Raw genomic sequence first — 13,807 nt, forward strand, 5'->3', positions numbered from 1 at the left:
GCTGTGGGCCCGCCTTCCTGAAAATTTAAACGGGGCGGGATGATGTCAGGGGTTCCACCCCCACGTCATCCCGCGTTATTTTACACGTCGGCGAGCGGGCCCCACCCCCTGCTCACCGACTGCAAAATTCTGCCCATAGATTTAAACAGACCCCTGGCAAAGCACACTCTAGACAGTCAAATTCAAAATGAGTTTCTTTCAGCTCTAAGTCCTTGCAGACAGTGGCTTGAGCCTTACAGGCTGGAGGCTTTAGAGCTTAGAATCCCTCCTCTTTTACCAACAGCCTTCTCTTCCTTTATACATATTTTCCTCTTTGAATGCAAATTCTCATTGTATCACTAGATTTTTTGAACTTTACCTCTTCTAACAATAAAACCCTTTCACAGCATCAATTTAAGAAGATCCATTAAAATCTCTGAGAGCCTAAGGTTTAATATTTGATCTTGAAATTCCACTCTGAAGATCGATGTATAAATGTTCATGTTATTTTTAATATGTTGTCTTAACAAAGTTAAAGGATTCAGGCAGCTTTGGAAAAAATAAACAAATTGTTTGGTTTCTTCTGACTAGGTATAATATTTCACCCATTCTTTTGAATGGTATAGTTAAAAAGGCAGATTGCCCCTTTACACTTCACCATCGAACTTCCCTATGTTTACCTAATTAACATTTCAAACCTACTTCTCTTCTATACATCAGAGCTTCCAGACCAGCTGGCTTTAATCCAATTAACACACACACACACACACACACACATATAGACACAGACACCACTGGAACTCTATTCTAAAATAATTTCCAATGACATTATAGACATTATTATAAGAACATAAGAAATAGGAGCAGGTATAGGCCATCCAGCCCATTGAGCTTGCTCCGACATTCAATATGATCATGGCCGATCTTTTGCCTTGACTCCGCTTTCTTACCAGTTCTCTATATTTTTTGATTCCCTGAGAAACTGAAAATCTGTCTATCCTAGCCTTAAACATATTCAGTGATGGGGCATCCATAATTCTCTGGGGTAGAGAATTCCATAGATTCAAAGCTCTTTGAGTGAAGAAACTTATCTTCATCTCAGACCTAAATGATTGTCCCCTTATCCTGAAATTGTGCATCTGTGTATTAGATTCCCCAGTCAGTGGAAACAACCTCTCAGTGTCTACCCTGTGAAGCCCTTTCAGAATCTTGTGTGTTTCAATAAGATCGCCTCTCATTCTTTTAAACTCCAGAGAACATAGTCCCAGTTTACTAGGCCTCTCGGCATAGGGCAACCCTCTCATCCCAGGGACCGATCAAGTGAACCTTCACTCTTGTTTTACGTGGTGTGTAAAATGGCTTCTGCCTGAATCCTTTAACTTTGTTAAGACAACAGATTAAAAATAACATGAACATTTATACATCGATCTTCACAGAGTGGAAGTTCAAGGTCAAATATTAAACCTTAGGCTCTCAGAGATTTTAATAGATCTTCTTAAATTCTTTTAAGATTGTAGACAATAATTGAATTTTTAAGATTAAAACATTAAATGCAAATCTGCTAAACTTCATACAAGGTATGTGAGGGTCATTGGTGCATCAATCAATGTGATATTAAAGGGTCCTAACAGTTTTTTGTCTTGCAAGATAAATATGAAGCGGTTTTAATTTCGCTTTGCCCACAAGGTGCTGACTTGGCTAGTGCTAGTGGACCTCTTCTATACTAGCCAAGCGATCATTCTTCAAATTTGAGCCTAGATAGCACGTTTCTTCAGGTAGTTGAGGGTATCAGACTTATGCTTGATTATGGCTGCAAATACATTCTCTTGAAAGTGTCAATCAGAGGCACAAACTCTGATTGTTTTCCCCCCACCTTTTTTCTCCCCTATCCGCAGAGGTATCTGGGAGAACCCCTGTTGAAATCAGGCTGGGTATCATACCTAACATCTTCCAGGTCTGCACACCTCTGAGTCACAATGGGCAGTTCATTTATTGACCATGTCACCTTTGCAAATTGGGAATTGTAGAGTGAAATCCAAGTTTGGTTTACAAAAAACACACTTTAAAATTTATGGCTCGAAATATTGCTTTGGGTGCAGTCAGCAATCCAGGTACAAATTGCGTCCAAAATTGAGCCTGATTTAGAAAAGGTGTTTTCCCCCAATTTTCCATCCAATTATTTGCATATCAGCAAACACAAACTCTGCAATGAAGCAGTGCAATCAGGCAGTCTTAAAATGTAAATAAAAAAAAACATTCCTTGCCTATTTAAGCGCGATAACTTGACAGAGTTTGATGCAACTGAAATTGGTTTCAAAAAAATGCATTTTCATTCACAATTTTAATCCACCACCAATTTTAAATTACTGCAAACTATTTATTCAAATAGATTAAATTTATTTTTTAGTTAGTTCGGGTACATTAGTCAGTTGCTGAGTAAGTTACTTATTAGTGTCCTTGATCCTTGTGCGATGTTTTTAAAATTGGCTCAAAGGATAGCGGGAACCTCATCTTTTACATTGGTTACATCTATCTTGGGTAAATTGTGTTTAAAAAAAAACAAATGCAATTATGCAGAAACTCCAGGCAGATAGCTTTAATATTTGGGCATAAGGCGATACTTTCGTTTAATGATGCAGAGGTGCTGGAAGTTCCAACTCATGTAATGAAACATGCCATTATCCAACCCCAAAAATAACAGCTCAGATCAGGAAGCTGACCTTCACGTTCAGTAAACATGGATATACATAGTAAATACTAAAATGCCCTCGTGGAACCTTTTATTGTGAAGTACTTATGTATTGTATAAAATAACTTGAATTGAATAAAACTTTGATCATTCCTAAAAAATCTTTACTGGGTTCATTTAGGTTGTGGACATGAGGGATGTGGATATGTATTTCACTGAGACATTAGAGAGCACAACCATTCTGAATCAAAATCAGGTTCCAGATTCAAAAACCTCAGCTGAAACACCACAGGAAAGATACTCTCATGACGCCAGTGCATCTGGGAGTTTTCTGGAAAGAAGTGAATTATTGGCAGGTACGCATGTTACTTTTTGTACAGCCGCTGCTTTTCATGTAGTGCACGAGGACCGAAACTGCTGAAAATATACAGCAGTTTATTAGCAGACGTAAAGATAAACAATGCCTTTGCTTTTTTGGACGTGACCCTTTGATCAGAACAATTCTGCTGTGGAGTCTACACTGCAAATGTCAATCCAATTCTCTCTTTGGATGCTGACAAACCTGTTGTGTGGTTCTGGCATTTGTGTGTGTCAAATCTCTGCTTTTTAAAAACTGCATCTCAACAACACTTGGTGTGCTTGATTAATGTCTAACATTTCTGTATATTGTAACACAAATATTAATTTCACACAGAGATTTCCACTAAAGGGCCAGGATTTTCCCACTGGCGTACGGGGGCAACCCCAACACGCCAGCGCCTAAAATGACGCGCGATGACTGTCTCGCGGAGTTTCGTTCAGCAGGCGTGCCCCGGAGTTGGCGGCAAGCTCGCCGATAACTGATAGGCCTATTAAGGCCATTAACGAATGAATTAATGTCATTGTTTAAGGTTGGCGGGCAAGCGAAAGGCCAAGCGGCCTTCAAGTGTTTTTTTAAGGAACGGGTTGAGCTTTTACTACTGAAATAAACATTTTATGTGAAAAATAAAAACATATCCAATCTCATGGGACACAATCACATGAGGGGACATGTTTCATTGATTCCACCCCCCCCATTTATCTATGTATTTATTTATTTATTTATTTCAAAGCGCTCCAATTGCCCTGAGGCAGCTCTGTTCCTCAGGGAGGTGGAAGCGCTCGTTCGCGCGCATGCATGAAAGAGCTCTGGGCCGACTCTCCCTCGCCCACCCCCCCACAGCCCGCACAGATCGCGCTGTGCGCTACCGCTCGTGCCTTACGCTGGGTGGGCATTAATTGGCCCGCCCGCGTAAAATGGCGGCGCGGAGCCGATCATGGGCGGCGGTTGGCTCCACGACCGCTCCCGCCGAGCCCACCCGACACGAGGCAAATTCCGGCCAAGGGATTCTTTCATGAATCTAACGATTAAAGTAGAGTAAAATTTCTGATATCCAGCATGTTCCAGGAGTGGGAGACGCCAGTTAATCAAAGGTGCCAGTTAACTAAGATGCAAGATGAATTCCACATCAGAGAGCTCCTCATATCATCCAGCGGGTGGCTGTAATGATCTCATGGTGATGCTGGTGTTGCAGTCTCATGAGAGGTGTGGGGGCGCGCAAATCGAGCGAGTGGCGCCAAGGGAACATGGTGCTAGGGAACAGCGGGAGGCTGAGACCGGAGTGAGGGCAGGTCGTGGATAACAACCACCCATGAGTTTCACAGTTATTAGTGGTTTTGAGAGAGTGGGACTGAAGGCGAGGTGGTAAACATCAGCAACAAGTGCTAGCACCAGCTTATGAGGGATGAGAGCAGGGCCATCACTAGGGGTTGCAGGGTCCAGGGTAAATCACACTGTGGGGCACCCCCTAACGTTTTGTCCAAGTTTCCTATGATGGCTGGGACCCTGAGCGTGCTTGTGGAAAGGAACACTAGCAATGTCCCAGCTACTGAGCACCCTGTTACAAGCACATATTGACTGTGATAACCGTGTCGCATGTAAAACTACCCCTTGCTTCCAAGGCTGAAGATAATTGTTGGCTCTCCTTTTGTTAAGGATAAATCCATGACCTCTATGGGATTCCGTGATAACATTTTTACGAATGGACCCCACACCCCAATTGGAGAAAACTTTAAGGCCGGAATTTTCCAGCCCCCCACACCGGCGGGATCTTCCGGTCCCACTGATATGAACGGAGATTTCAACGGTTCGCCAGCCCCGCTGTGGGGGATTCCGCCATAGGGGGCAGGAAAATTCCGGCCTAAGTGGCGGAGTGAGGACCTTCACTGTGTTCAACCTTTTAACAAAAAATTAGACATGATGCAATAAATAATTTGACGTATTTTTTTTAAAAAAAAGACTGTCCATCTTCCACACTGGAAGAAAAACAAAATAACCGGTGGTTTAAATTGCCCAGACTGAAAATAACCACAGCAAATGAGTGAAACTTTAAAGTTGTTAACTAGTTTGGAATAGTATTACACCTGACACCGTGATGTCAACGCGCTGGGGCCCCCCAAAGTGCAGGGCCTGGGGCAGTTGTCCCAGTTCACCATACAGCTCTAGATGAGAGACACCTCCAGTCAAAAAACAGACCTGATGCAGCAATTTCAGTTCCCAGAGCATGCCTGTTGGTGCAGTGCCGGATAACGGGAATTTTCTTGTAAATGCATGATGATGTGGTCCAATTGGAAAGGAGTACCATCACTGAAAATCAGCCATGTATCTATCATTGGGGGGAATTTAATGGAGCCGGAAGTGAGGCATTAGAAATGCCTTTCAGAAGGCCGATGCTGTGAACTCTGGGCTACTTTACGTCGGTGACAGGGAGACAGCGAGCTGGCAATGCTGTTTGGAGGTGACAGAAAGCTTATTACGCTCGTGAAAGAGACACTTACATCTTATTTAGTGTGAATAGAATTTAATGGTGCCTTGCCAGTTAACTGTGCAATGCACAGGGATCACGGGTTGTGATCAATCATTCAAAGGTGGCAGCATTCCAGCGAGGCTTTTTGTTCAGAGAGGGAAGTCAGCTGTTGTGGAGCTACCTTCCATTGGAGTGGAAACTTTTACCAAAAGTGGGGAGGAGGAGGAGGCCATCACCATCACGAAGCTGAGGGGTAGCTCAGAGGCAGCCTTTAGGGGTAGCTGCCTCTCAGTGAAGCAAGCAGAGGGGAAGTGATATAGGTGCCAGCTCAGGAAGAGCTGCGATGTACCGGATGACGTCTCCTGCAGGGCCAAAACCAGTAAAGGAAGAATTAAAAGAGACGTGAGACTCATCCACCCAATTCTCCTGGACCCCCAAGCTGAGGAGGAATGGTGCAGAGAGAGGGTAGACCAAGCACCAGGGACAACAAATGCTGGACCAGCTGCAACAGCAAGAGGTGAAGCCTGGGGCTGGACAGGTCACAGAAGGACACCAAAGGAATGGCAGTGGAGTGAAGCCCAAGATGGGGCACACTGCATCCCCAGAGCCTTCCAGACTTGCTTGAACTACCTCAAGATGTCAGAACACCAGTGTGAATGAAGACTATGACTGTGAAGGGATGACCTGTGACCCATGGGACAGGGTGGGCACCAAATGTGAGTGGTGCTGAAGGTCACCACCCTGTTGAACTTCTACACATCTGGTTCATTCCAGAGATCAACCTGAGACATGTGCGGGAATCCCAGGCAGATGCTCAACACTACATTAAGGAGGTCACCAAAGCCGTGTTCAAAAGGCCAGAGAGTTTGTGCATTAAAGCATTAATCCTGATAGCCAGGCAGAGAGATCCAAAGGCTTTGGTGGCATTGCAGGATTTCCACAGGTGCAGGGTGTAATCAGTTGCACCCATGTGATCACTAACGCTCCCATGGACCAGCCTGTGGTCCTCATGAACAGGAAGGAGTCCTACTTGATTAATGTTCAATTCATCTACAACCATTGGAAGCCAGTCCTCCACGGAGCACTCATGATGCTTATGAAGTTCGACACTCCCTGATGCCACAGCTGTTCGAGCCCCACGTATGCTTTCAGGGCTGGATCCTTGATGACAGGGGGTACCTCTCAAAACATGGCTGATGATGCCAGTGAGGAACTCTCACACTGCAGCTGAGGAACATTGGACTGCGTGCCACAAGTTGACCTGGACCACTCTTGAGCAGACAACGGGCCTGCTGAAGATGGGATTCCATCATCTAGACCTTTCCGGCACAATGTGGCTTAGGGAGCATTTCCAGGATCATAGTAATCTGCTGTGCTTTACACAACCTAACGCAGCAGAGAAGGGACGCCTTGAAGGCAGAGGACTTGGATGAACCTCACTCCTCTTCCGATGAGTAGGATGTGGAGAAGGGGGCAGAGCAGACAGAACAACAGAATGAGGCACCTGCACCAAAGGCAAGATCCATGGGGAGATGTGCAAAGGAAGCTCGTGACAACCTCATTTCCTGCCCGCTTCCAGAAGGCATGACACCCTCGCGATACCTGCTACCATTACATGTTGTCACACTTAGTACAACCTCTCCATTCACATTGGCCCTTTCCATGGTTGGAGCAGAGTCCACTTTCCCTGTTACCGGTATGCAGATGAAGATGCAAGGGTTCACATTGCAAGTGAGAAGACAACATTCGCTGCATAAATAATGCAGAAATCAATGCACAAACACTATTTACTGAAACACAGCCACTGATCATTTACAGAATATGATCACCAATGCCACCTTGGTGCGTTTAGGTGCCCTTTCAAACGTGCTTCTGAGTGCTCCAATGAGGTATGGCCCTGGTGTCTGCAGCTGAGGAGGAGGCAGGCCACATTATACTGCCCCGTGACAGCCTCTGGGTGCCCAAAACCTGAAGGGACCTGGCACACTGTGGGGCTCCTGCATAGATGCAGCCACCTTCACTGTGGCTGCAGTTACTGGAGGCAATCAGGTCACTGGCAAAAGAGTTGAGGAGCACTTTATATCCTTGGAGTGCCTTGAGGGGAGCCCCCAGTTGTGGCGGGCTGTCATTTCCCCTCCCTCTTGATGCATGATTGGTCCTCGCTGTCTACCAGAGATTGAAGGGCACCAGGAGGTGAGTCCTGGAGCCTTAACCTTTCTTGCCTGGCCCACAGTGGCCTCGAGCTCATGGCCAAAGCAACAGTGTATGCACATATCTGGCAGCCAAAGAGCAGTACATGGCTCTCTAGGATGGACATCAACCTCTCAATAGAGCAAGTCATGTGCTCACACATTTGATGGTGACACTTAAGATCTGGTTGGACTCTTCCATGGTCTGCGTGTGGCTGTACATTGCCTCCAGCAGCTTCAGCAGATGTTGCCCTGCCAGTCATTCCAGCAGGTTCCATGTTCCTGCAAGGCGAGGCCTGTCTGTGAGTTCCTTGTGATACCGAATCAAGTCATGAACGCATGGCCACAGACGTAAACGGATCTGCGCTGGTGGAGGGTGCAGGATGATGTGATGCTGGACCTTTCTGAGAAATCGTCATCCTCCTCCTTCGAGGTGGACTGCAGAGTCTCTGTTCAGCCAGCAGCCCGTTCGTCGTGTGTGCAAAAACCTGCATGGGAAAACACATTTAGGGAAGAAGTCTTTCCATTCACACTTCCCATCCTTCCATGATGGACATTTCCTTTCTGCCCAAGGCTGACACCAGGCTTGAGGCCTCCTCACTTGCTTAGCACTAAACGCCCATCTTTTACCTGCTGTTGCCTGGCTGCTTTGCTCTCTGCCCAGGTTGACAGCCTCAACCTCAGCGGGTGTCAGGGTTGGGATGTCCATCGCATGTCTACCTATCTTTACCCTCTCTTTTGCCTTGTGTGCCCCTTTCAGTCTCTACACAATGATCTGCTGATCCCCTAATCAGTTGGCATCCCTTTGACACATGATGTGGGCTTACACATGTCTCACCAATATGCCCACTCTCATGGGGCTTGGAGGCCACTGCTGTCAAGAGGCAGATAGATACCTGTCACTTGCCTCGATCAACTCCTCATGAAGCAACTGGTACTCCTGCACAAAATCTTTTTGCCTGCCTTGCTGATCTATCCCCATTTTGAGACTCCTTGCATATTGTCCACATGAAAGCAGTGGTACGTCCTGAGCATTTAGTTACACTTGGCCTGGCAGAGGAGGCCACTGACCCACTTGTGACACCGCACCCATGTATGTGGGTGGACCCCAAGGTGCTGCTCTCCATCCATGCTACCTTGGTCAAACAGAAGGGTCTCTTCTTCCCATCCAGAGGGAACAGTGCCTCCTGCCATTCCTGTGCAGCCTGGGAGAGAACCTAAAGGAGGCATTGCTGAACCGTGAGGCAACCCATTGTCTAGCCTGCAAAATGCTCCTTCTCGCGGTCGTCTGCAACACTTCGTTGTTGGTGGTCTGCTCGCTGGGAGGTTGATTATTCTTCTGGGGCAGCACAGAGGTGGAACAGTCTTCAGGGGTAGCAGAGATGAGGAAAGCTCTCCAGGAGCCACAAGGTTGGACTCTCAGCAGCTCCCATGGCAATCCTGGAACCTCATTCACTCTGCAGCAGGTCTGGCTGCTGTTTTAAAATGGCGCCAGCACCTGCCCTCACATCACCTGAAGCTGGGATTGGTGCCTTCCTTGCCCACCCCATCACCTCCATCTTGTTAATTGGCATTCAGCCAACCACTTACACCCCAAATGGCAATGCCTCCTACTTTTGGATCCCCACCTGGGTGAGATTAAATTCTGCACACTGATGTCAGTTGCTCACATTTAAAACAATGTATATAAAGGCAGCTTGATTCAAGGAAGTGCAATTAAAGTAGCATGTGGCAAAACAAAGGAGGTAATTAAAAACAACATTTAGAATTTTCCTTTGTAATTTAGAGCTTGTTTTCAGTTTTGCAAGATCTGAATTGGCAGAACAATTGAAGGCCTTGTTGGCCTAATAGTACAGTTAAATATAGTTTATTACAACTGAATTAGAAAATTGATTTCATGTAATGTACATCTTGATTTCCCTCCCTCGCCAATTGAAATTTGTTGTTCTACGATTGTACAACTTGGGTTTGTAATTGGCAAATTGTCCACTGTGTTGCGTGACAGGATAATTGAATCAAATTCTATTTCACCGCAATTGACAAATGGATAGATAAGTGAACAAGGAGAAAGTGCCAACTGATGCCACGCTTCAAAATTTCACCATTTTCAATTCAAGCAGTTTCTGAGGACTGTTAGTCATATTTGTAATTTTTATGCAGAGAAGGCAATTACTCCTGAGGGTTCAATATGAATATCTGGCAAAAAGGTTCAATGCATACACTGTTTATTACAGGCCCAAACACTGATGGTTTAGATGACCCTTTTGAAGTGGTTGTTCAAACGGGGGAGGGGTGCAGGCTGGTAAGTCAAGTGCGGAATGATTTGAGAAACTCTTTGTGCAATTCCTAAGAAGCAAAATCTAGGCCTCAGTCCTTTGAAGAAAATTGAAATGCTAAAAGAGATGAAAATATTTGAAGGGAAGACAACATATGCTCCTTTTTTATCTTTTTTTTTGTATTTCAAATGGACTCTCCATATGCACTCTTACCAAAAGTCCTGTTTGCAAACCCTTTCAATCCCAGTTGCCAAAGCTAAATTATTTGTGTGGTTATTGCCTTTTTGCCTTTCCACGTTCTTCCTCATGGATCAAATTCTGGGGACCAGTAGGACAAGAAACATTGGGGATTATGACACAAAATACATGTATTGCAGTTGAAACTTGACTTAACAAGTTTTGAGGAGGTTAGAACTCGGAACTTTTTGTCCCTATTACAGAAACCACTCAAATGTAACTATTTTGATTTTGCTTTGTTCCATTGTTTTAGCTACTGTTGCTGGAGGATTTGTGGGACTTGTGCTTGCTGTTCTGCTGGTGGTGGTGCTGGTGTATCGAATGAAAAAAAAGGATGAAGGAAGTTATACGTTGGATGAGTCCAAACAGCCAAACGGAGGCTACCAAAAACCACAAAAGCAAGAGGAATTCTATGCATAAACGTATTTTTAAAAGTTCTGTATCAATCTTTTATGCAAAGTGAACACTTTCTTTTCTTTTTCTTGCCTGGGTTAGAAAGTGAATCGGAAAACATGCCAGTCTAACCTCTATTTCCATGACGATTGTATTTTTGACAGTTCTGAGACAGACAGTGGTGTAATGTTTGCTTCGTGGATGAGGAGACTTGGTTAAATTTTCACTGCAATTTTTATATTGTAGAGGATAACTGAAACGGTGGGGTAAAATAGGTTTATTTTTAATGGGAAAAGAAACCCAGTTGGGAATGCACAATACAATATTGTAAAGCCACAAACTGCCTAAACCTGTAAATTTCTATATTGTGAAAGTATTAACCAAATGGAAGGGACAAAAGGGAACATGGAATCTTTTACAATTGTGATTTCAAATTGTATGAATGCTGATGATGTCTACCTAATAATATAGGCTTACAGTAAGAGACTCCCTTTGCACTTGGCTAATCATTTTTTTTAGTTGTGTTGTATTATGCAATTCATTGAAAGGGATGCATTTCAAATTTTTAAAAACAGATTTACTAAGTTTAATCATTCCTTCAGATTTATGGCAATTGAAGGATTGATTGGTGAAATGATGTCCTTTCCAAATACTTTAATTGAATCAAAGTGGAAGGGCAGTAATTGTTGAATGCTGTTTCATGAGTTAAATATATTTTTGGTCCTGAAGCTTTCAGCCTGTTTCCTTTAGTTAATATGCCTTTATACTGTAACTAGTCATTGAAGCACCTGATCTACTCCTTTAAAGAGCTGGGCCTCTGAGTTTGTGAAAAAATAAGTAAAGTTCAGTGTTCACCCCACCCCAATATTTTGCACAGAGGAGTATTTTTTTTTGTTCTTGACCTTCAGTTGGGTTATGATCTAACTCAATTAAATAAAATTGATCTTTCTTAGATATACTTCTGTTTCCTTACTGTATGTATACCACAATTCCTTCACCTAATTTCACAGGCTGTATCTAAAATGCTTACATTGAGTCATTGTAAGCTCCACATATGAACCAATTGAATGTGACCTGTGCAGTCCAAGTAAAATGTCTTCCACCTTTTTGTATAAATGCATTATGTAAAAGCTGAACTTGGATTTCATCCAGCCATTGGTGATGTGGTTTTTTCTTTTTCAGCCGCTGCACAGTTCCTACAAACTACCATAAGCATGCTGCATCCCCGATTTATATTTTTAAAATCTATCAATTTATAGCTGTTATGAATTTGTGAACAAATGGCTGTATAAAGGAAACAACTGTGTATCCCTCTTACTGTTTTCGAATTACTGCCATTTTCAAGAGTTAACTAAAGTTCTGTAGAGTTGAGTTCTGATCACAACTTGGCAACTCTGCCAAGTTTAAGACCTGCATTTTCTAACATTAACAAAGAATAAACCAAATATAATTATTTTTGTATGATAGAACTAGTGGTTAATCTTAGTTTAGAATCATTTATGACTAGCAAAAAGGCTCGATGTCAAAAGATTTGGTTAAACGTGGTTTTTGTGACTTGGCATAAGTCTGGACTCTTTTCATGAATGTTAAACTTTGTCTGGAACTTTCATTAATGCTTCCTATTTATTAACTATGCTATTTCTATACATATCAAACAATAAAAGAACACTGACACACTAATTATTGTCAATACTTTAAGAAGGTAATAGAGTCCACTTAACATGAGTTCTGTAGGGTTAAGTACATAGATTTCAGGATTTTGAGTTGCAAGCCCACCCCCCTTTAATTCTGCTACAGTTGCAGTAATACCTATTTACTACTGAGTTTCCCTCTATCCTTTCACCGTTAACTTGTGGCTCAGGCATTTACAGCCTAATTGCCTTTCTGTGTACAATGGAGAGTTTGAGGGAGGAGCTTCTCATTATTAAGGATAGCTAAAACGGGGCAGTCTGGAAGTAGTACATAATCTAGGCAGTGTTATAAATTGTGTCAGTTGCTAGAAGGATAGAATCTGGCTTTTGAGGAGTAACTTGCTGATCTTGGTAATGTTGGAGGATGTTTACTGCTTTATAGGTACTATATCAATGCGAGTTACTGTTGTAATACTGTGGTTGTGAGGGGCTCTGAACATAAGTATGACAAGTGACAATGGAGATTGCCATTACACCATAATGGGCTGACTGTGTAATTTCACTTCAAGCTGGAAGAAGGTCTTCCTCCAAACTGTTATTGTTAACAATGTGATGGAGCACTTCTATTTTCTCAATGATGTCTGTATTTTGTGAAAAGAAATTGTGTAAAGGGATTGGGAGGATGTAGCTTGTACCATGTCTAGCTAAGTATAGGGGTGGGGTGGCTTGTTCTAGATTCCGAAGTTCTCTGATCATGATGTATCAATTTCTGGACAACATGTTAAATGGTCATCACATGCTACTTTCTGTTGCGTATGGTGAAAAATAACACATCAGACTAACACATGTAGTTTGACATTACTTAGCCAGATTTAGTTTACTGGTTAATTGCAGAGGTAAGACACAGCAAGATACTTAACCAAATATAAAACCATCTCATATACCTCCATACATTTTGTTTCCTGAAATCTGAAAAGCAACAGAACTTTCAGATGAAGCAATCAGATCTTCCTTTTTTGAAGACCTTCACAATATAATGGTGAAATAAATTCCAATAAACCCCCAGACCTCTAAATCTTAGACATCAGAAATGTGATATGTACTGTGAAGCATTTTTCCTGCCACTGCCCTTCCTTTTCAGTCAGCAAGCTTTAGATACCATGCAGTGAAGTGTCCATATGGTTGATTATTCCATAGATTTTGCCTAATGGTTTACACTGAGAGATTACAATAACTTATTTCACTTTTTTGCATCGATACTTATGAAAATTTCAAATAAGTTGTTCTAACTCCCAAGTAACTATTGACTTTAGTTTCTCAACAAAGCAATTGAAACAACAAAAGCTCAATTTTGAAACAGATGTTTCTAACAACATGATAGCCAGGTCAAGTCTGTGCAGGTGAATATTTTGGTCACCACATACCAAATCCATCTAGAGTAGGATCCTTTCACAGATCTCACAACAACACTGTTGGTTGAAGCTGTTCCAAATACAAAAATACATCTCTATTTTTCATAGCTTTTATCAAAAGCTCAACTGACAATATTCTGGCAATAGCACTAAAGATTTGTGCTCCAGAACTTGCT

At 42.9% G+C, this 13,807-nt stretch overlaps 1 protein-coding gene across 1 annotated transcript in view; it reads left to right on the plus strand.

Moving 5' to 3' along the window:
* The window catches only part of LOC121278408 (syndecan-1-like), a 62,686-nt gene extending 50,418 nt beyond the window's left edge, over positions 1-12,268 (plus strand). Inside the window, exons 4-5 of the mRNA XM_041188804.1 lie at positions 2,850-3,024; positions 10,449-12,268. Of these exons, the coding sequence (XP_041044738.1) occupies positions 2,850-3,024; positions 10,449-10,615 (342 nt within the window). The 3' untranslated portion in view covers positions 10,616-12,268. The remainder of the gene's footprint in view (positions 1-2,849; positions 3,025-10,448) is intronic.
* The last annotated feature ends 1,539 nt before the right edge of the window (positions 12,269-13,807 follow it).

The sequence above is a fragment of the Carcharodon carcharias genome, chromosome 5 (genome assembly GCF_017639515.1).
Source record: "Carcharodon carcharias isolate sCarCar2 chromosome 5, sCarCar2.pri, whole genome shotgun sequence".
Taxonomy (NCBI): Eukaryota; Metazoa; Chordata; class Chondrichthyes; order Lamniformes; family Lamnidae; genus Carcharodon; species Carcharodon carcharias.